Below are 24,403 nucleotides of genomic sequence, written 5' to 3'. Positions count from 1 at the left end.
ACAGCGCGCAACGCCGAGCGCGTCCTTCCAGCCACCGGTGTAGCCCGATTCCGAAGGCGATGCATGGTGTCACATTGCGTCTGAAACTGGTAGCTTCCACGAGAGAACAGTGGAGGAAACTGGCCCGCTCTAACTGCTGTAAGCAAAATGTCGATATGCGACATGCACGCGCGTGGCAAGCGCTTCAAAGCGACTCTCTCCCCTTCGCACGAGGGAACGTATAAGGTTGCGTACGCCGTACGTCGTTCGTCATCTGAATTCACCGGGTGCGCAGCGTTAAAGAAAGGAAAGGCACGCCCGAGAGATGACGACTATTGTCGTGGCACAAGACATCAAAATGTGCAATCATTTCGTAGTCTAAGTGTGGAGAGTCTAATTATAACGCGCTTATAGGCTTTAACAGGCCTGATGTGTTACCTTCAGAGCATCGGTCAACGAGCGCTACGTGTTGTGGTTGGCCTGGAGGCCCAAGAACGTCTCCTTCAGCTACCGCGTGTTGCTGGACGTCTACGGCAGTGTGGAGAATGCGGACCAAGTCGTCCAGCGAATAAGTGACATCGAAAACGTCGTGCGCCGCCTAGCGGATGCCGCGATCAAACAGAAGACAGCGGCGCTCGAACTGATTCTGGTAAGAACGCTGGCTTACTACAGGATTTTGCTGCAAGAGTGATTAAAGATACCGCAACATGCACGTCTACCGCCGTTTCCCGCAACTAATTGCAGGCTGCACGCACGCCACGCACGTGAAGCCAAAGATAACTTCCCTAGCTGAGTCGTGACGCTATTGGTATCTTAACAGCCGTGGTAGCCGATGTTAAGATTACAGCAGGGGTAGAAACAGATGTGGGGTAGCCTCTATTGTGAGACATGTGAGACGCGATAATGGAGAGCTCCCAAAGTAATTGCACCCCCTTCGATTCTCTAAAGCTGGATCCGCATGGTGGGCCGGATCATTTATTCATGTCAGCAGACAAGCGTAACGTGGCTGAACTCAAAAGAATTGCTCCGCTATCAGTTTGTCCGCGAAATCCTTGAGCGCGGCGTGAATCGGCACAACGTCATGAAGAAACATTCGCAGTTCCACTCGAAAGGAAAAGCACCGATTGCGATAGCAAATTAGTAGATAGCTGTACGAAATAAGGATAGTAGTTTTACCGGCCGTATAAACTTGCAAAAGTTCGCATACTAACTAAATTAACAATGATAGAATGCGTAAGCGTGACTCATCGAAGACGGAGAAAGAAACAGACACAGAGAGAGAAATGTCATTGTGTGTCTGCTCCTTTCTACGTCCTTGTTCAGTCGTGCTTACACATTATATCATGGATTCAAACCATCTAGCCCGTCAACGTGTTTTAAATAAATTAACCAGCACGGTGTCACGTGCGCACAGGGAAACATGAACACATCTCGCTCGATGACAGCGGAAACTGTGAGAACGCTGGAGTTAGGAATCGCGGCAGCAGCCGCGAGCCAATTGACATCCGTGCATCTGTCGCGTCAACGCGAACGAAACGTCGAAAGCAAAGCGCATACGAAGCTACTGACACTACGCGCACTCTGCAAGCATCGCAGATCGCTTTGAAGATGACGCCCGCGCGGGCGCGCACTTTGGCCACGTTGCAGATCGCTTTTAAGACACACGAGCGCCAGCAACGCGTCCCTACGGCGTCCGCCAAAAGCGTCTACTACGGCGTCCACGATTCCCGCGACCAACGCCGTAGTAGACCCCGCGGTTGTCTTCACATTGTAGGGAGCGGCGAGCGAGGAGGATATCGAGGCACCCTAGCCAACACCCTCTAGACAACTTGTCTAGAGGGCCTCTTGTCCGCGACGTCCCTCCCCGAGCACTCAAGCCTTCTTGTTTAGGAGGTGTTGCCCTAGCAGCCGCCGGAGAAAAACGCCCCTCCTCCCTCACCTGATCCCCCGCCTCGCGCGCCACAGGAGAGGGCACGCTTCCGGCCAGAGTTCGTCGCTCGCGCACGCGAGATTGAACCGCGTTCGCCGGCTCACCCTCACAAGCTTTCACTCATACGGAACATCACGGCAATGGTGACGGCGACGGCACAAATGTGCCTGGAGTGTCCATATAATTGCTATCGCAATAAAACAGAACTGACGCCCACACCAAAATGAAGAATTATTCAAGATTCAACGTTTTGCCCTTACGCGATGGCCTTCTTGTGGGTTTGGATCCCACCGGCAGCAAGTTATCTTTTGGTCCATTGTCATTTTCCTTTTTTTTTTTACTATTTTCAACATTTCAGTTTGCACCACAGCTAATTTCCCCTATGCTTTCCTTGCCTTCATTGTCTGCTGGCTTTACATGGCCGCGTTCACAATGATGTTCATTGGGCCGCGTACATTGCAACGTGCTTTTAGTAAATTCTTCACCTTGTTACGCGTTAGATTCCTTTTCTGTCCAACTGCTCCCGACCAGACGAGCTTTCGTCAGACTCTCGACTTCATCATCTACGTCATGATCGTCGGGCGAATATGGTCAGTTGGCCGACCCCAGCTTTGGTTGCACAGAATTATGGCCTTCAATGTCGCACGTGTTCGCTGGTAACAGGAAGCTTCAGTCGTGCCTTATAGTAACGTACGGGTAAGCACGTGGCGCTGGAGTAAACCTGTCCAGCCGACTAAACCGAGCAGATGCACGGCAGAGAATGACCGTACCACAGTACGGCTAACGCAGGGGCGGGGCCAAACTTATACACTCTACTTCTGTAACATATACTCGAGCAACCAGGGTACAAATATTCTCGCTTCTCCCTGCGCTTTCTCCAAAAGCACTTTTTTATCCAACCGCTGTGGCGAAGTGACGTTCTACATGCTCAACAGGAGTTCGTGCGTGTGACTCCCGACCGTGGCACAGCCGCACTCCACTAAAAACGAATATATGAAAAAAATAGGAAAAGAAAGAAAATAAAACGCTCATGTACCGTTCTTATAGCAGACGGCAAAAAGAAAAAAGAAGAAGAAAGAAAAAGGTGGCCAAAATTAAACCGGGGCTCCACTACCGTCTCAGCCGCTATAGCGTTCTCTTGCTAATCTCGAGGTCGCGGTTTGATTAGCCCTTGCGAAGGCTGCCTTTAGATGGGGGCGATATTATAAAATGTTCTTGTGATTAGATTTAGGTGCACGCTAAGAAAAAAGAAAACACAGGTGGTCAAATTAATCTGGTGCCTTTCGCATAACACACTGGCGTTCCTCATAACACTACGCAATTTTCCCAACCCATAACGTACTAAATTAAGAGTTCTCCATGCAGGACTAATCGCTTCATACATATCTATTCAAAATATGAATGAGCTCGAAATGAAGGCGAAGAGAGGGCAGGCAAGACAAACGTTCTTCCGTTTATTGTGTACGTACTCCCACATCTGTCTTCGTCTTCATTTGGCGCTCAATAATATTTCGAGCGTCAAATTACCGGGTGTTAACAGCGCGAAACGTAGACTGGACACAAGACGAGAAGACGACACCACAGGCGCACCACAATCGTCTCGTGTCCCGTCTACGTTTTGCGCTGTTAACATTAGAATGGAAAACCAACAAGCACAGGCTGCTATTCAAGCGAAATTAACCCGGTGCTCCCACGCGACGTCTCATAAACCGCGAGTCACGTTAGACATTAGAGAGTTTTAGAATAGGGGCCCCAAACGTTTTGGGGCCGCAAAGAAATAGCGTCGAAGCCACTGCGCATGCGCAAGACGCAAACTCCGTTTGGGTTTTGCGTTGGGAACGCTATTTCACCGATTTAGCGGGACCCCAAATAGCGGTCCCAAAAGCTTTGCGTCGGCAAACATGGCGGCACCCATCGAAGCGACGGCTCTAACCTAGCACAAAACTGGGTTCGATTCGCGGTAACGCGTGAGGTTCGCAAGCTAGGAGAAGTGACTGCGGTTATCGCTTTCTCTCAACTAGCGTGTGTTATGAAGATTGGCTCATTAGACGCCGTTGATTTTGAATTCGATCGTGAATTTTATGGTTCGTAGGCCTAACACGGCTAAGCTTGGCTGGTGAAGGCCAGTAAAGTTGGTTTGCTCAAAATTAAGTGCAACTAATTGTTTGCTGCTTACAGAATAACCTCTAAATTGTAATTAAACGCGAATACACGCAAGTCAAGATTATTATTCCTATCATAATATGGTATATTTTATTTAATTATTTCTAATAGCGTTTCTTTGACGCCGTAGTGGCGCTGTCAGCGCAAGACGCTATCCGCAAACGTAAAACCCTATTCTAAAACTCTTCACTCCTACGTGCCTCAACGCTAACACCCGCAAAGCTCTTTGGGGCCCCAAACTATTGGGGCCCCTATTCTAAAACTCCCTATTAAACTAAATACGACCTCTCTTTCCCCCTTGTTATCTCCTTTTTCTCTCTCTTTAATGACAAGCTGCCCCTCCCTCTCGCCAGGAAGAGAAGGATGTCCGCTACTACGGCAATGGCGCCGTGAGGGTGCTCCTGTCGAGCCTGCGGTCGTCGCTGACCTCCGAGACGCTCCACCTGCTGGTGTCGTGGGACGCGGTGCGCACCATGGCGCCCCTCGTTTCCCCGGCCACTGTGCCCGCAGAGGGAGGCACACGCTTCACCCGCTGCTGGAGACTCATCCAGCGCAGCCTCGGGGTCAGATTTTTAGAACCTCGCACTTACGTGGTCAGAGACCGCGGATTGTGAAAGTTACGCTCTGCTGTGCTAGCCTAACCTAACCACGCCTCAAGTCCACAAAGTGCGAACACCACTTCACATCAATGAAAATTGGAACAATCAGTTCACTTTTATTCCTAACCATGGAAAGCACATGCGTACAAAGGGAACAATGAAATGCACTTACAAATAGCGATCCCTCATGCACTGAACATACAAAGCGCGATCTCTAATATATTGACTTTGTTATTTGCTTATTGAAGAGGATGGAGTAGATTTGTGACGCCAATATTCACCTGTGGCCTACCAGATGATTAATATAGCATAGGAACAAAGAACATTCATAAGTATAATCATCTACCTAGTACATATTCGTTGCTAGGAAGGGAAAAAGCATAAATAAATGTGGATAGCGAGGCAGACAAATGGGCAAAAAAAATTGGAGGACGCTTGAGCTTCGTCTTTAAGAGTGCAACGCGATAGCATTCAACGACCACTGGCTGCGTTTAATGCTTCCCAGCAACTTCAGCTTATGTAACCATAATGTTTGCCGGGAAACACTGGCGGCGAACGCTATGCACGAAGGCGAGCAATCTGGTAGAAACGCGGTCTCTCGCGTAGCTCGATCTCGTGTTATTGTTTCGCCCTTTTAATATTTCAGTTTGAGAAGAACTAACATAAAGGATATGCGCTGTCGGTGTTTAGTTTCTTTTATTACATTTGTTTTTGGGCTGCCGTTCTCAAAATTCCGAGGAATAACATTGTAAAGAATGAAAGACAAGGTATCAGCAACTTTGGCGGTAAAAGAGTCGTTGGGTATGAGTAGTTCGGAATTTGGTTCGAAATTTTCTTTGCCGAAGCGATGTCCGACGCCGGTTTTTCGGCGACATAGGACCCTTAACGCTATCGCGTTAGAAAGCATATGCATGTGTACGATGCTCTAAATTTGTAAGTCAAATTTGCGGTAGCGCTCATGGCCACGCACATTCTGGCAACCCGGGAGGCAGTTTCAACTCAACCAATGTATTTACACTCGGGGAAGCTGCGGCCAGTGTATTTGTGCAGATATATTTGTAGTGTATTCATAAGGAATTTAATTTTTTTCATTGACTCACTACCTACCTCACTTCCTTCATTACCTACCAACCTTTCTCACCACCTTATTTGACTGTATTTGTTAATGTTCAAGTACTAAAGGTAGCTTATGTCTGGCATAAAAGACAGGCGGGCTAAGAGGCCATTGATTGCGATAAGATTTCGCTCGACTGCCTGGCGATTGCTGACGTTGTTGGGGCTTTGTGCATTTCGTCACTGCTAATCGGGAGCTATGCAAGTTGGTAAAAAAATTGGAGGACGCTTAAGCTCCGCCTTTAAGAGTGGAACGCAATAGCACACAAAGATCCCTGACTGCTTCTCACGCTTCCCGGCAACTGCAGCTTATGTAACCGCAACGTTTGCCTGGAAACATTAGCGGCTAACGCTATGCACAAAGGCGAGCTTTCTGGTAGAAGCGAGTCCTCTTACGTATACATATAGGCCGCGGATACGCGGAGACGAGCACCATATGGATGGTGCTGCAAGGAACCGAGCGGGGCGCATGCACCGCTCTATGAATGGTAGAAACGCTGAAAACAGGCGTTTGTGTTTGAGTTTCCGCACAACACAATTGTTTTCTCGTATATTCAAATTACAAACCGACCCTATCATGTCTGTAGGTTGTGGGTAAGTCGTACTTTACGATTTTTTTACGCATTTTACTTCGAGAAGTTCAGTTAGTTCAGTAACGACTCTCCAACACGCGGAGGGTCTGCGTTGTTCGCTATGCGTGGCTCGGAACGATTTTTCGCTCACAAGACGGTCGGCGCCAGACATCGGACTTTTGGCAAGACGGGGCTGTCGCGTTAAAAGCGAGACGCGCAACAAACGGCGCCCTGTACCCATGGAAAGGGTATACGCACTAGAAGCAATAGACGCAATGTTGCCTTGCACCAGCGCCGCCCCCGGCAGACGATGCAAGCTCACGCTCGAATGCAACGTCAGCCCTTCCTGGAACGCTGAAGTGGTAGTTATGCTCTCCTTTAATTTGTTGAAGAGCTCCACTTAACACAGTGGCTAGGCTTTAATCAATCAAAGCCAAAAAAAAGTATAATGAAAGGTTCAGTGGCGTAGCAACAGGGGGGGGGGGGGGTGCCGGGTGCAAGGGGCCAGTGGGCGGAGGGGGGGGGGGAGGTGGCACACACGCCTGAAGACACCCTCTTTCCGCCGGCTTGACTGGGCGCAAATTGCAAAGAATGCTACGGTATCCAGTAGCCCGAGCTCCTGCACCCGATGCGTTGCGCCGCAGAATTGTCGGCTGCAGCTCTGTCAACACCCCACGAAATAGTTGCACGAATGTGCGGGCTAAAAAAATTTAATTCGCGAAATGGTCGCTAAACTACTCGCCTTAGCGGAACGTTTCATGTGGGGTGCGCTCGTGCTGTGCGTTCATGCTGGGAGTTCATGCTGGGAGCAGGAGTCGCTAAATATACAGTGAGGCGTTGTAAGGCGTTAGGGCTCTTCGGTCCCTCTTCCGATCAGAACGCGCAGTTAAGACGAACAAAGACAGCAGCAAGAGGGCGATCAACCAGCGCGCCCGGCGCTCGCGTTTACGGCGAAGCGTTCGTTGAGAGCGACGTTGCATAAGTGCGGCCGTCAGAAGTCGCGAATGGGATTCTCTGGATCGTTTTCAGACTCGGTTCGGCCGAAGATTTTGGCGGCGTATGACTCGACAGGCTGTAGTCGCGGGCACGCCGCAATGTTCGGCTCGCTTTTACCTCCCCTCTCCGCTCGCTCCGAGAAGCCGCTGCGAAACCTGCCGTTATGTTTCACGCTTTCCTTCTTACCCACGAAAGTTTCCTACAACTGTTGTTGTTGCGTGACTTCATGTCACAAGTACAGTGCCTGTATCAGCTGCACAGAATTTTATAAAAAAAAGGTGAATTTTGTAAGGATACTTCCCGATCGAGATTCTATGAAGTGTTTTTATGATTACTAGGAACTCGGTAGCGTGAAAAATATGGCAGATAAGTAATAAACATATCCTTAATAATCCCTTAATTATTACTTATAGAGGAAGCACTTCAATTCGAGAATCGAGGACTCAAAGTCATATTATTAACTCAACAAAAACTTCTTAAACGAAATCGTTTTGGGTGCTACAACCTACAGTACTTTGGCACTGCGGGCGGCGCCCAGTATATGGCAGCAGCGAAAGAAATATGAAATAGTGGACCAGTGACGTTGATCCCTCAATGCTCTCCATTGGAAGTACAGACCAACAGTAGTGCAAGCTTTCGCTGGCACGGGCTTCATCGCGGCCTTTTCTTTCTTTTTTTTATGGTGACGCCAAGAATCGACGCGAAGTGTGCTCTATTCTGTTCCCAATCTTTTGGTGGTACCGCAGCTCGGATAATCACGTTTGTCCGTATAGCAAAAAATAAAAACAAGGCTTTATTGATCCCAATGAAGAGAACTCGTAATTGTCATAGCATTGGCGCCCGCGCAGCGGGGAGGCAGGTGGCCTTTTTTTGTTTTTCTAATGTGGTGGGGAGATCAGCGTCAGTGACAAATAATTTAATTTTCGTTTTCGTTCAGGGCTGCCACAGCCAAAATACTGCACGCCATATAGTGCCTACGAGGATTTTTGTGAAGTTGTTGTTGGGCATGATATGAAGGTCGGCCTTCAGTTTTGCAAATGCAATGTTGCCGCTAAAATTGGTAATTAAAGCATTATAAAGATATTTTTTGTTACTTGTGGCGTGGGCCTTATTTGCCACGATGCCGCATTTGTATTGGCTGCCAAGCCTTACAGTCTGACAGAAGATGCACACATGCGATTATCACAAGTTATCAGTGCAACACCCTGTGTTATTTGGCGCAGAAAAAAACAGCGTGTATATACCTGCTCCATTCGCCATCTCTGGGAAAGAAAGCGAAGGAGAGGGGGACCCGGGGGATGTGCGCGGTATCCAAGGCGGCTGTACTGGTGCTGAAACCCGGAAATTGTCGATATCCTCGCCTTCCTCGACTACACACGGCGGGGGGGGGGGGGGGGGGGAGGGGGGGTGACAGAATATCTATGGGCCCCAGGTGCCAGACGACCTAGCTACGCCACTGGAAAGGTTATCGAGGTTTTGCCTACAAACTGCAGTAGCTTGTTCTTAAGCAACATCATTAAGTATCTTATTCAACTTTACTGAAAGGCACACACGTAATCAAGTGCCGTTATTATACTACACATCTGCCTTCATTTTCTACCTGTAGGTTCCTGCTGTCGCCGCATATCTGCTCGACAAGCTGGCTTCCAACACGACGGAAGAGATTCTCAAGATGACGAAAGCGCTGCGCGCCACGTACAACGCTCTCTTCAGCAACGAAGCCTTCATTTGGAACTCCGTGCCCAAGTCCGTCCTCTCCGAGTTCCAGGAGCTACAAGCGACACCACTGTTCTTTGCTTCGGGGGTTCGATCGAAGGAACAACTAGATGCCTTCTACGAAGCTTATCCTTACGCTCGCGAAGACGACAGCTTCCTCGACACGTGGCTCAAGGTTTGCCACCTGGCCGACGAAACGCAGAGGAATGCAAGTGGGCTCGACCTCGGCGCCCTGTTGAAGCCCAACGCACTCACTCTCGCCGCCTCCACGTCAAACAAGATACTGCTGACGGCTCCTGCCCTGCTGCTTCCGCTATTCTCCAGAGACGGCCTGGTTTCGACCAACTTCGGCGGCCTCGGACACGTTCTAGCACATAGCATGCTCCGCAAGCTCCATAACGGACTGGTGAGCGCCAGTAAGAATAGCACTTCGGTCCTGGAACGCTACAAGGCGCACCTGGAGTGTGTCCAGCACTCGCAGATCAACGAGTCCTTGTCCTCGACTCCAGACGCTGACGGCGTCGCCAACGCAGATTGGACGACAGGAATCAGCGGCGTCGCTGATCTCGTAGGCCTACATGTCGCCTACGAGACGTTTTCCGCGCGACTGCAGCGCCGTACTTTGCCGTTCACTAACATGACCGAAAAGCAGGCCTTTTTCTCCGTGTCCTGCTTCAAGTTCTGTAGCATGGCGGCGGCGGCGGGAAGGAGGTTCGCGACGCAGACTAGTGGACCAGCTGTGGCTAATGGGGCGTTTGCTGCGTCTCGCGAACGGTGCAACGCGCCTTTGAGGAACATGAAGGCATTCGCGGACGCCTTTAAATGCAAGCCATCGTCGCCGATGAATCCGGCCAGAAAGTGCACGTTCTGGTGACCGTGGCACCCGCCACTCGTATCACGGTGCACTAGGACAGTGTCTTGGCTGCAGAACTAATACGAGATGTTTGGCAAGAAATAAACTAAGCGGTATATCGTACGAGGCAACCTTGGTTGTTCGCTCTTTTTTTTTCCGCTTGTGTGTTTTGAGCTGCCTAACAAAGCTAAATGTTCTTTCAGTGTGCTTCCTTAGGTTATACAAAAATATTTATTTATTTATTTATTTATTTATTTATTTATTTATTTATTTATTTATTCTTCCCAAGCACTTCTGCCTTCCATATCACGGCTACGTGCGTGTTGAGATTGTGTATTCAGACCAAATGGACTGAGATGAGTGTATTCACAAGCTTATTTATGCGCAAGTAGAGCATCGAAAAGAGAACGTGAACTTATTCAGAAAAAAGTATGTGCAAGCTTAATTATTCATTTTATATCAATTATATATATATATATATATCAATTCTAAATATTGTAAGGCAGTTTGTCGTGTGCGTATCATGGACACGCATGCTTATATCGCCTTCCGTTTCCCTACCACGGTTGCGCTTTAAAACCAACAGCGCGCGCATGCGATCCCATAGATGAGATGAATACATATATATAGAAAAGTATCAGTCATAGCTCTCGTAGTATAGCCTTCTGAGCCGTTTCCCTTTTCTTTTTCTTCTCTTTTTTTTTTCTTTGAAAGAAGTCCTATTAGGGTTATTATAATTACACGAAGGTATTTCGCCCTCGCCAGCAGCAGTACTTGAGATAGCTATTCCGGCGGCTAGCTTCCCACGCTATGCGTGCCGCCCCCGCACCTGTTTAAGCTTTTTCCTAGACGCTAGAGCTATACAATGTCCGCGCAACCTTGAGCGATCGGAAAGCGCGTTTTCCACCCTGGGCCGGCGGAGAGGGGAGACTTTGTTCCGGCCGCGAAGCTCTCTACATCTCAGTAAGGCGCCTGGCGGTGGTCTCGTGCTGACGATGCCCTCTCGGTGAGCGCATATTTCCCCCCCTCATCTTTTAAGAGATTCAATACATACAAGCATTTGTCTCGCAAACCAGATTTATTTCAAGGTAATTTTCCACGTCTCAATAATTTCTCTCGTCGTATACGAGTGCTGATTGCCGTGTTATAGTTTGTAACGAAGCTTCCCCTCAAGTCTAAATATTTTAAGGCCGTTTTCCTAGTCTATAAAGCCGCTCGAGTTCACGCTGCTCCTCTGGCGGCCATTTTTCCAAGAAATTATGCCTTCCAACCACTCAGAATCAGCAAAAATCGACTGCCGCGGACAACACAAAATCGACTGCCGCGGACAACACCAGTCCCTTTCCACATAAGTATGAGGCTCGGAGCAGGAGCTTTGGCGCTTGAAAGTAACCGTTGGCTTGACGAACCAACCGACTGAGCTACCTTTCCGGGCAACATTGAAGGATCACGAGTTCAAATCACATGTTATGTTCCTTTTTTTTCTCTTTTTTTTTCTTTCTTTTAATGTATTTTCCTTCCTTTTATCACTGTACGGAAACCCTGCTAAAAAAAAAAATTATATATCCTCACTTATGTGTGGCCACACATGTGCAGGTCATAAATACCAGGTTCACTAGCCGAGTGCCATCCATGCGGTATAACCGAGCTCAGATTGGTCCACCTTGACTGATCAAATAGGGCACCACTGTAGGTTAAATGAGGCTTACAACTCCTGCGGGACCCGCCGTGGTTGCTCAGTGGTCATCATGGTGTTAGACTGCTGAGCACGAGGTCGCGGGATCGGACCCCGGCCACGGCGGCCGCATTTCGATGGGGGCGAAATGCGAAAACACCCGTGTACTTAGAATTAGGTGCACGTTAAAGAACCCCAGGTGGTCGAAATTTTCGGAGTCCTCCACTACGGCGTGCATAATCAGAAAGTGGTTTTTGTTACGCAAAACACCATAATTCAATTTTTAATTTAACTCCTACGGGGACGGTAGAGTATCCGTCTCCAGTGCAAGAGGACCGTGATTCACATCCCGGTGCCGCGCAATTCTCCACCGAAAAAAAAAACCGTGTGTTGAGAAAATTGCACAAACAGGCCTGGAGTGCGGCCTGATCCCGGTGACCAGAACCGGTAACGCACTCTCTCACCAGAGCAGGATTGGCCACCCTGGTGCAGTACTTGGCCACAACCTCCTATATGAATACAACAATCAAACCCCGGCCCTCAGTCCCCAGCAGCCGCGAAGCAACTGACCACGGCGGCGGTCAGATCTGTAACGCTGCAGAGGGTGCTAAGAATACCTGGCTCCGGACAGGCCGCCATTGGAATCTGAACCTGGCAACGTTTAACGTTAGAACGCTATCTAGTGAGGCGAGTCTAGCAGTGTTATTGGAGGAAATAGAGGGTAGTAAATGGGATATAATAGGGCTCAGTGAGGTTAGGAGGACAAAAGAAGCACATACAGTGCTAAAAAGCGGGCATGTACTGTGTTACCGGGGCTTAGCGGAGAGACGAGAACTAGGAGTCGGATTCCTGATTAATAAGGAAATAGCTGGTAACATACAGGAATTCTATAGCATTAACGAGAGGGTGGCAGGTCTTGTTGTGAAACTTAATAAGAGGTACAAATTGAAGGTGGTACAAGTCTATGCCCCTACGTGCAGTCATGATGACCAGGAAGTCGAAAGCTTTTATGAAGACGTGGAATCGGCGATGGGTAAAGTCAAAACAAAATACACTATACTGATGGGCGACTTCAATGCCAGGGTAGGCAAGAAGCAGGCTGGAGACAAGTCAGTGGGGGAATATGGCATAGGCTCTAGGAATAGCAGAGGAGAATTATTAGTAGAGTTTGCAGAACAGAATAATATGCGGATAATGAACACCTTTTTCCGCAAGCGGGTTAGTCGAAAGTGGACATGGAGGAGCCCGAATGGTGAGACTAGAAATGAAATCGACTTCATACTCTGCGCGAACCCTGGCATCATACAAGATGTAGACGTGCTCGGCAAGGTACGCTGCAGTGACCATAGGATGGTAAGAACTCGAATTAGCCTAGACTTGAGGAGGGAACGGAAGAAACTGGTACACAAGAAGCCAATCAATGAGTTAGCGGTAAGAGGGAAACTAGAGGAATTCCGGATCAAGCTACAGAACAGGTATTCGGCTTTAACTCAGGAAGAGGACCTTAGTGTTGAAGCAATGAACGACTATCTCATGGGAACCATTAAGGAGTGCGCAATAGAAGTCGGTGGTAACTCCGTTAGACAGGAAACCAGTAAGCTATCGCAGGAGACGAAAGATCTGATCAAGAAACGCCAATGTATGAAAGCTTCTAACCCTACAGCTAGAATAGAACTGGCAGAACTTTCTAAGTTAATCAACAAGCGTAAGACAGCGGACATCAGGAACTATAATATGGATAGAATTGAACAGGCTCTCAGGAACGGAGGAAGCCTAAAAACAGTGAAGAAGAAACTAGGAATAGGCAAGAATCAGATGTGTGCGTTAAGAGACAAAGCCGGCAATATCGTTACTAATTTGGATGAGATAGTTCAAGTGGCTGAGGAGTTCTATAGAGATTTATACAGTACCAGTGGCACCCACGACGATAGTGGAAGAGAGAATAGCCTAGAGGAATTCGAAATCCCACAGGTAACGCCAGAAGAAGTAAAGAAAGCCTTAGGAGCTATGCAAAGGGGGAAGGCAGCTGGGGAGGATCAGGTAACAGCAGATTTGTTGAAGGATGGTGGTCAGATTGTTCTAGAGAAACTGGCCACCCTGTATACGCAATGCCTCATAACCTCGAGCGTACCGGAATCTTGGAAGAACGCTAACATAATCCTAATCCATAAGAAAGGGGACGCCAAAGACTTGAAAAATTATAGACCGATCAGCTTACTGTCCGTTGCCTACAAAGTATTTACTAAGGTAATCGCAAATAGAATCAGGAACACCTTAGACTTCTGTCAACCAAAGGACCAGGCAGGATTCCGTAAAGGCTACTCAACAATAGACCATATTCACACTATCAATCAAGTGATAGAGAAATGTGCAGAATATAACCAACCCTTATATATAGCTTTCGTTGATTACGAGAAAGCGTTTGATTCAGTCGAAACCTCAGCAGTCATGGAGGCATTACGGAATCAGGGTGTAGATGAGCCATATGTAAAGATACTGGAAGATATCTATAGCGGCTCCACAGCCACCGTAGTCCTCCACAAAGAAAGCAACAAAATCCCTATAAAGAAAGGCGTCAGACAGGGAGATACGATATCTCCAATGCTATTCACAGCATGTTTACAGGAGGTATTCAGAGGTCTGGAGTGGGAAGAATTGGGGATAAAAGTTGATGGAGAATGCCTTAGCAACTTGCGATTCGCTGATGATATTGCCTTGCTTAGTAACTCAGGAGACCAATTGCAATGCATGCTCACTGACCTGGAGAGGCAAAGCGGAACGGTGGGTCTGAAAATTAATCTGCAGAAAACTAAAGTAATGTTTAACAGGCTCGGAGGAGAACAGCAGTTTACGATAGGTAGCGAAGCACTGGAAGGGGTAAGGGAATACATCTACTTAGGGCAGGTAGTGACCACGGATCCGGATCATGAGACTGAAATAACCAGAAGAATAAGAATGGGCTGGGGTGCGTTTGGCAGGCATTCCCAAATCATGAACAGCAGGTTGCCACTATCCCTCAAAAGGAAAGTGTATAACAGCTGTGTGTTACCAGTACTCACATATGGGGCAGAAACCTGGAGGCTTACGAAAAGGGTTCTGCTGAAATTGAGGACGACGCAACGAGCTATGGAAAGAAGAATGATGGGTGTGACGTTAAGGGATAAGAAAAGAGCAGATTGGGTGAGGCAACAAACGCGGGTAAACGACATCTTAGTTGAAATCAAGAAAAAGAAATGGGCATGGGCCGGACATGTAATGAGGAGGGAAGATAACCGATGGTCACTAAGGGTTACGGACTGGATTCCAAGGGAAGGGATGCGTAGCAGGGGGCGGCAGAAAGTTAGGTGGGCGGATGACATTAAGACGTTTGCAGGGACAACATGGCCACAATTAGTACATGACCGGGGTAGTTGGAGAAGTATGGGAGAGGCCTTTGCCCTGCAGTGGGCGTAACTAGGCTGATGATGATGATGATGATGAGAGCATCGAAAAGAGAACGTGAACTTATTCAGAAAAAAGTATGTGCAAGCTTAATTATTAATTTTCGAGCGTTATTTTTCTGATAAGAAAACCAGCAAGTCCATTCACCGAACACTGTAGTCTTGGGCAACAGGTGATAGACCCGCAGTATTACGTCTTACGCGAATTCAAAGCCGTTTTTCTAACATTCAAGCGGTGGCGGTTTTGCCTTTCGGCGGTTATCCCTGCTACGGTCGGAGATTTCCGTTGTGTCGCGATGTTATTTCTATGCTAATCTACATTAAGAGCTAACAGCGAGAGGCCATGTACATACGTATAACATACTTTTATAAACATAATGCAGATTCAGCGCGCATGTTGCATCATGTAAAGGGAAGCTTCGCAGATGCAGAATTATCGTGCTTACTTTCATACTATACATCGTGTGGGCACGTGCAATGTTTATGTTTACGAACCAAAGAGGTCACAACTTGAATGCCGCGCAATTTTTATGCACAGACATTTTCACCCACTATGCCAAAATGATTTCTCACCAGTGTGAGAAATCAAGGTAGCGACGTCTACGTAGACGAGGAAACTTCGGTTTAAAACACTAGGTGCTTCGCAACTAGAGAACAAGCAAGGCGCGGCAACTCGAAAGCAGCAGTAACTGGAACGTGTTTAATGTGTAACGCCATGGCTCGGCAAACTTAAGAGAGACGCTAGAGAACGTATTTAGCATTTTCTTTTTTACAGTTTCCAAAGCATTAAAGGGCAACTCTGGCGCTTCTTTTTTAACCATATTAGGATATAGTCATTTCCAAATGGCATTGACATTCTTGTCACCGGTAGGGTTGTTTAATTCGCTTAGAAATTCATCAATAACTTTAAATAACCAATAAACGAGATGCCGAAACCGAAACGAGTAGCTGCTTCGTGTGACGTTACGATGAGTCAATGACGTCAGATACTACACTACCATAATGCAAACATGCAGAACGTGTTCTAATCACGCAGCACGCGTGGCGCTAATGCCAAAGAAGTGAAGCTGATGATGCCTTCTGGCGACACAGGGAGCTTTTACGGAGTTTCCGAACTAGACAGCGGCGATTTAAGCGACGATTTCAGCGAGAGTGGTGGTGTAATCTCTGACGTAACAAACACTGGATGGCCAGTAGAAAGTCATGAGTCAAGAACGCAACCAATCTTTAAAATTCATTTTCAGGAAAACAAAATTACTTGCAGTCGTATAGTTTAGCACAGATAATCAGAAGGAAAAAAGAAAGGAGGAGGAGGAGAAGGAGGAACTTTATTGTTGCAGAAACCGTTGCGCGGTTTATTCCAACGTATATTCAAAATTCGGACATCGTAAAATCGCCGGAGTTGCTCTTTAAGCCAACTACAGCACTCTAGCCGACGGATGAATGGTTGGATGGATGGACAAACTTTATTGCGGTCCATTAGGTCGTGCTAGTTTCCTAGCGGGCCGCTCCCAGGTTGGGACCGAAAGGCAAAGCCTTTCGGCCGCTTCGCGGGCCCGTTGGACTGCCCATAGCTGTTCTTATATCGAACTCTTTTTCCACACAGCTTTGAGAAATAAAAAAAAAAAAACTGGTGGCCTAACAATGGTTCCCAGATGTGTCAATCACCCAAGCACTCAAAAGCACCCCCACGCTTCGAAGAATTTCGTTTCGCCCTACAAAGGCACTGCTTTAATTCAAGCGAGACGCATTCGCGTGCAGAAAGCACTTACGCCAAGAAAAGCTTCGAACCGAATGGGCGCCCAAATGCGCACCGTCTACGGGACAACGCGCGTCACGCGCACCAGCACCGCACATTTCGCATAGCCGGGAACAACTTACACGCCTTCTCGGTACCCAAAAGCCCGATGCGAAACGTGCACGTCTCTCATTACGCGACGCATTCGGTAGTGCACCTGCTTATTTTGTGCAATCATTCTTCTGCAACTGCGCGAGGGAAGGGTCCTTTCCGGAGTGCGGACATTTCCGATTGCTGCTGAAGATGCTGACATAATCGATAGCCAATGAGAGACTCTTGCATCTCCTAGCTGGTTCAGAAGGTAAGTATGTGTACCACCTGGCTACCAAGTTCGTTGACAATGTTATTTTTGGAGTCGCATTTTTCGCGTAGAATAGCCTTGTCGACCCCAGTCGACTTGAACGGCTCTGCACTGCTCGACAACCCTGGGGTTGCGCTAGGGATACAACGTGGCAGCGAGGGAGGCACAGAGTTCTGCGTTAGACGGGCTGCGTCACCTCGTAGAATCTCTGTTGAAAAGTAACCGAAAGTATGTTGCTAGAAAAGGCTCTATGTTACCTCATGTTCATTGAGCGTAAGTGACCTCCAAGATACATATTGCACATGAGTATATTGTACGCGCATGAGCGGAATACGCTGGCTGATTCTCTGTGCGAAATCGGCAACATGCCGCTTATTGAATGATCACTGCAAGGACCTTGGCCAGATAACAAATCCAGTTATCTATAGATCAATTTGTGTATTACCAGAATTCCTGTGCAGCATGAGGTTTGACTCGCGGCTGTGAAAGTATTCTGACAGACAGCTGATTCACATCTGTCTGTCCACATCGTCATCACTCATAACCTTATTTCTCTCCCCTTCCTTTTATCCCGGCGCACAGTGGCAACAATAGCATTTCTTAACGAAACTTTTTTTTTCTGTCTCTCTTGTAGCTTGAAGTGGTCACCTTGAATTATATAACACAAATGGAGCCCCGGTTCAATCGGGGCCATGAAGTAACCGTACTTGTGAACATGGGCAGTGAACTGCTCTCGCACAGTGCAGTAACAGTGCTGCTTTATTACGATCAGCAACCTTGCATTTATAAAACTCAAATGTACACCTTCCAACAGGACGGTCATAAACCTAACTATGCGAGAATTCTTAACATCTGGACACATGTCGCATGTATCGGACATAAGTATAGCTGTGTCCTGAAGTTACTTATACGCTCTATTATTTTTTCAGTGAACACATTAGTTGAATAGTTGATGTCGTGCTCTATTTAACGCCATGCTGTTCCCGTCTCTTCGTTTACTCGTTACAGTGGTCAGCTGTAACGTTACACATGAAGCCACACAGCCAGCTACTTATTCAAGCATGAGCGAGATCATTTGCGACTTTTGCCGGAAGCAAGAGGTAACCTTGATACCGAGCAACAGCACCTTGCAGGAGACGCGCGGTAAGGACATGACGGCACAAATGTTGGTTTGCTGTCATTTTAATCACATATGGTTCCGAGCTATACCGCAAACCACAGCAACTCAACCACCCACACATGGGTCCCTGTACGCAATGAATTTCAGAGCTATAGGCAGATCGAAGAAATACTTTTTGCAAACTTTTCTGTAAATCCACAGCCCTAACCTAAAGGAAAAGGAACATGCCGAAACACATTGTAGCCTAGCGTTCTACTTTAGTCGAAATTAGGCTGCATACTTCCCTGCTAAATTAGCAGGCAAGCAACGCAGACACAGCGGTGAAAAACAACGGGCCCGGATTTATTTAAATCAGCTGGATTTACAGCACAAGATGCAAACTGTAAATCCGTTAACCGCTACGTAAACGTTTCGGCAGCGCCTGAATAAATACTTGTAGCATAGTTCCGCACAAAGTGAACCAATATTGTGACCTTCCCCTCCTACACTGACCTTGTACACTCTTAATGTAATAATCTAATTGATGACTGTGACATGAACTGTAACTGCGCAAGAAACTAGATAGTGCGCCCACAAGGCACAATGTCTTGTGCAAAATCAGGTTTTCAAAATGGAATGCGATAGTCGCAGGCCGCTTACTGAAGTAGTAATGCTAGGATCTTGGCCACATCACAAATCCAGTTATAGAGCAATTTGTGTATAACTTGCATTCCTGTGGAGCATGGGGCTTGACTCGTGGCTGTGAAACTACTCTCCAAACGCGCAGAACTGCGTGATGTTTAACCTGCGTGTTCTTCGCAGCGACCTTCGTCGAGATGTTTCACTCTTGCGGCTGCCTGATAGCATCTGCAAATATAGAGAGCCTGAGAGAAAGGCACGAAGGGCCGCCCTGGAACCTGATCTTGTTCCCGGATCCCGTTAAGAGATACAAAGTCCTGTTGCTATGGGAAAGCATCGAAAAATTACAAGAAATGCTGCAACAGACGGTTAGTCAGTACTCTTCTGATATGGCGTCCGCGCAGTGAAAAACCACTTACATGCGTGCATGATGATGACCGCCACCAACTATCCGAATGAGCAAGTTGTAAAGACAGCTGCGTCGAAAATTCCTAGTACAACAGATTAAGAACTCTTCCGTTAGGCCAACCTTCATGATACTCAATGCTGCTGCTTTTCCGACCTCGGTTACAAGAGTCTTGGGCAGGAAATACCATACTTACTCATAGAACAATCTATGCTGGTATTATGATCACATAATTCATGAGCATACAGTGAAGCTGCTTTATGGTTCACTGTACTTTACTGAAGAGAAGTCTAAAATTTTTAACATAGAGTTTAGTGGTATCCTGGTCTCGGCGTTAAATTTCGCATTTTCTTACACCAATAGGCAGTTTCTGATATTACTGCTGTCCTCACGGCTTAGCGTGCAGGGTCGTCACCTTCTTTGTCAACCTGACGTATGAATACCTCACCTGTTTGCTTATACATATATTTGTGTTCCTATGCACGCATAGAGCCTCCTGAGCTCTCAGATCAGCATGGCCTGCCAACTGAGTTTCAAGACCGCTAGCTACATCGAGGTCCCGGTTTACTCACCCGTGGAATTCAGCCGATGCAATGTGCTAGTAATTGACAACGAGTACGTCGTCGGGAATCGCCACGATGTGGTATGCAATTGTATCTTACATTCTGAAAAAAATATCATTCAGTTCAGTTCAGTTTCACTGGTGTCCTTACAGATTTGTCAACAACAAATGCTGATCATTTCTCGGCACTATTATACTCACCTTCTCGTTCGCTATTACAGTGGAGAGACAAATTTCTGTGCACTGTGATCTCTTACGAACAGCTTTGTGAATATGGTTCCACTTTTTAGCATAGCACAGCAGATTGTTTAGATTATGTGCGTTAAACAGAGTGTGTGTTCTGCGCACCGCGACTACGCCACTGTTTATCCACTGCGAATGTGTACTGTTGAAAGTTTCTCTCATTTAGGCAGTCGAGGAACAAGGAAGCGACTACATTTTCCGGCTGTGGGCAATGGGTAACCAGTCATCCATCTGCAGTCAGTGCGGAATAATTCAGAACCACCACGGCCTCGAGTGGTACACGAAGCTGACTGGGTTGAGCCTGAATGTCGGAGCCGTCCACGTAAGTTCCAGCGCGCATTTATTTGCCAGTACTGTTCCACACAAAGTTATCTGCGTCAAATGAATTGTCAGTGTTAAACGCTCGGTTCATTCATATTTCGTACGCGGTTTCTTGCTGGCGTGATGGACACTCGAAACACATAAGATAACCCTGCGAGTACTTTTCAAATATTTTATGTTATTGTGTATCTCAATGGCCTCATGTATACTGCCTCTAGATTGTCTCAAGCCTGCACCCATGAGTGTGTGTTCATTATAGGAGGAATCAAAGACTGCGCAGGTATGCAAGCAAGTTTCACACAACTGAACAAAGCCGCATATTACTAAAGCAGAACGCACAGGTGTATTACAGTGAAGTTGTTTATGGCTAGGGTTCCGCGCATTTTTCGTGTCCATCAATAAATCTGTGTATGAAAAAACTAAGCTCCCGAATTTGATGCGAAATCGCTTCATTCTATGCAAACGCTTATACGTAGCATCACTAGGATATTCATTTTCAGTACATCAGTTATCATTAGCCATCATGAAATTCAAGACCAGTAGGCTCTCTGGTAGATTTTTTTTCTTGTTTACGGGAGTATGAGTCATTGCTTAACGGGGTATGAGCCATTCATTGTCTTACGTGACGGACAAATTTCTTACGCATTTAATAACAGAGGTGATAAGAGAATGTGTGTGCGTCACGATGACCACCGATCAGGACAATAACTCTGTTCGTACCTTTTTTCAAAATTCTGTGTCACCTCTGTGTCGTGTGCTTCACACCTTCGCTGGTCATCACCTTCAGAGTGGAATGAATCATGGGTTTTCTGTAAGGAGCCATCGACTGCTTTCAAACACCCCTCCGCCAGCCTTAAAACACAAGGGATTACCTCTTGAACCATTTGACCACTACAACAATGACGTTAACCTCTGAATAGAATTATTCCTCTGAAAGCTTTCACAAGACATCTGAACATATACACATCAAATGTGGCAAGTAACGTTCAGTAACACAAGCTGAGTAGCGCAAAATTTAAAGCCACTGTGGTCTAGCACACAGTGCAAGAAGGTCACTAGGCTGTTACGATGCGACCGTAGCACGTGACAGGCATTTTTGTGTGACGCACTCAGATTAGACAGAAGTATATGCATACGCGGGTCACTCATTCACAACATCTTTATGCAAGTTGTGCAAAGCGTTCTAGTAGTAATTTGCATTGATATTCACGCTAACGGCACTCAGCTGTTGAAACTTCACTACTAATAGTTTAACGGACTCGAACCCACAGCGGCAGTTTGCTGGTGACCAGCAAGGTTATGTGAGGAGAATATAGGCTGTCTCGCTTGTATGGTGCTCGCCGGCGCTGATAACGATTACTGCAGGGTTGTCTTGTTCCTCAAGCGGCCTCTGGACGCGAGGCTGCACAAACTGGTTCTGTTTTATATTGACACACGCCATGTACCTTATAAATGTGGGGAACCAAACGTATTCTAAGTGAACTCTGCTTGATATCATGTATTTACTTCATTTCCTGAAGGAACCACACGCCGGGCTACCTACAAATTAAAGGGCGCATATTTTACCGAATATTGAGTAATGTAGATTCATACTCGATGCCGCAGTAGTATCATGAAGGAAAGAAGGAAAAAGTGGAGAAGGAAAGGTAGGGAGGTTAACCAGTTTAGCTAAACCGGATTGCTACCCTACACATGGGATCAGGATGGGAGGGGAGATGAGAGATGGGGAAGGGAGAGAGAGAGAGAGCACATGGCACAGCACACACATCGTCAGTTACAGTCCGTCACTCTTGCGTAGTACGTGACATCACTGTCACAGCCGCTTGTCCAAGCCCTGTCTCTTTCAAAAACCGAAGTAGTCCCTTCGTCGCCTTCAGCTGTGATGTCGCAGTGGTATCATTGGCGTCAAAGAGCCGGTGCGATGAGCTGCGGATCGTAGCAAGGGTCTCATATGCGCGCAATGACAAAAAAAAGAGAGAAATGACCACCCAAACAATACGACAGTTGGTTAACCAGCAAAGCTGAAACGTGTGGCCCCGGTGCTTATCATTGGGTGAATCCCGACGGTTCATTAAACGACGGCTTGGTAGGCTGCCGGATCCTCGGTACGCAGTCGCTGCTCACGCTCGGCTGCCCGAGCCTGTTCTTGTGTCTGGGCTTCAGCATCGGCACGGCGTAGACGAGCTCGTTCCCGGTTCTGCTCGCGGCGTCGCTGATCAAAACCTATTTCAGAGCCGGAGAGAAACTGCTGCGCGCGTGCTCAACTTCGACAGAGAGCAACGCCGTCACTAGTGGCGCAGCCACTCGCACACCTCTCTTTCTCTTTCTTTTCTTCGCGCATGCACATGGGATTGTCCTGGAGGAATTTTCGGCGTACAGGCGACGGATGGACGGACGAATCGGCTAGCCATAAACAGCTTCGCTGTAAGAATTGCGCTTTAGTAAGCTTTGCTGCAGTGCAATAATGTAATGCGGCAAAGCACACATATAGCATTGCAGTGAAGCATACTAAATGAAAAGGGAGAACAAGGCACGTTCGCCTTTGCGCCCATATCGGATTGGCACGACTTACTGTGGCTGGTAGATCAATTCGGCCAACACATCCCCACAAACTTTCCCCCTACTCCTTCACGGTTTTCTTTTCCTTTCTTTTCTTTTATTTCTTTTATTATTTGCTTTTCTACGCTCTGCTGCTCCGAATAAGGGCTGTATGATGCCTAGTTCAGTACGCATGCACACATTATCTTCGACTACAGTACGATCACTGAGTCGTCTAAGAAGTATACTGGCAAGCCTGGAGAGCTTTATCTGACGCAACTCTAGCAATCTAAGCCTTTGTCCGCGCCTCTATAAATATAAAAAAAATGCGTTCTAGGCCCCTTTGCGGGCTTACACACAGGGGCGCCAGAGGGGCGAAGCAGAAGCATCTTATTCGTATTAACGCGATAGCGTTAAGGAGTCCATGTCGCAGAAAAAGCGGCCTTGGTGTCGGCGTCCCACGTCGGCGTTGGACGTCGTTTCAGCAAAAACAATTTCGTATCAAATTCCGAAGCACGCATACCCAACGACTCCTCTACCACTAAAGTTGCTCATACCTCGTCTTTCACTTTTTACAAAGTTATTCCCCAGGAATTTTGAGAACACAGCCCACAAACAAATGTAATGACAAAAAAAAAAACACCGACAGCGCATATCCTTTATGTTAGCGCTTCTCAGACTTAAATATAAAAAGTGCGAAATATTCACAGGAGATCGACTCACGTAAGAGGCCGCGTTTCTACCAGAAAGCTTGCCTTCGCGCATAGCGTTCACAGCCAGCGCTTCCCGCTAAAGGTTAAGGTTACATAAACTGCAGTTGCTGGGAAGCATGAAAAGCAGTCAGGGGTCTTTGAACGCTGTCGCGTTCCACTCTTAAAGGCGAATCTTAAGCGTCCTCCAAATTTTTTCTGCTCTCGTATTTCAGTCGTGTGCTGTAGTCGCGTGAAATGCATGGCAGCGAAAGCGACGACTCTAACAGCATGCTTACGTCCGTTCTCAGGGCAAAAAGGGAGCGTCGCGTTTATTAATACTTATCTAATGTTTCCGTGTGACATACTGACCTGAATTGAAATGAGCGCTTTTTCCCATTCACTCCTCCCTCCACCATTCTCTGGCCTTGTCAGACTATGCGTGCGCAATATTTCTCTAGGTATGACCTCCAGCGCATCGCCGAGTACACAGAAACCGCATGATGGCGCCACTTACCGGCACCGCAGCATCCAACTACATATAAGCTATTCTCTGCCGCAATACTAGAGGGAAATGCAGCAAAGCGCGTCCCTTCTCGTGGACACAATACGCCAGCTTCTTCTAGCTTTAAATTCCTTTAAAAGCGTACTTTTTGCACTTGACCACTGAAGCGCCCAGCAACACAGCAGTCGCTAAGAACCGCGTGCCAAAATTACGACCTCCAACGATGCCAAACAAGCACTTCCATCGGCTTCATGCAGTGAAACCAC

General features: G+C 47.3%; 1 protein-coding gene across 1 annotated transcript; it reads left to right on the top strand.

The window, feature by feature from the left end:
* Window positions 1–277: 277 nt before the first annotated feature.
* LOC142581845 (endothelin-converting enzyme 1-like) lies at window positions 278–10,042 on the top strand. The gene is made up of 3 exons (XM_075691291.1): window positions 278–628; window positions 4,426–4,635; window positions 8,959–10,042. The coding sequence occupies exons 2-3, from the start codon at window positions 4,546–4,548 to the stop codon at window positions 9,940–9,942; spliced, it is 1,074 nt and encodes a 357-aa protein (XP_075547406.1). The 5' UTR covers window positions 278–628; window positions 4,426–4,545; the 3' UTR covers window positions 9,943–10,042.
* Window positions 10,043–24,403: the final 14,361 nt, after the last annotated feature.

This window comes from Dermacentor variabilis, chromosome 5 (assembly GCF_050947875.1).
Source record: "Dermacentor variabilis isolate Ectoservices chromosome 5, ASM5094787v1, whole genome shotgun sequence".
NCBI lineage: Eukaryota > Metazoa > Arthropoda > Arachnida > Ixodida > Ixodidae > Dermacentor > Dermacentor variabilis.
This window is presented reverse-complemented; position numbering and strand designations above follow the sequence as displayed.

Bases quoted from the DNA above. Each gene is read 5' to 3' on its own strand.
- LOC142581845 (XM_075691291.1), top strand. From the start codon at position 4,546: ATGGCGCCCCTCGTTTCCCCGGCCACTGTGCCCGCAGAGGGAGGCACA. The intron at 4,636-8,958 runs GTCAGATTTTTA...TTCTACCTGTAG, and splicing joins TCATCCAGCGCAGCCTCGGG to GTTCCTGCTGTCGCCGCATA.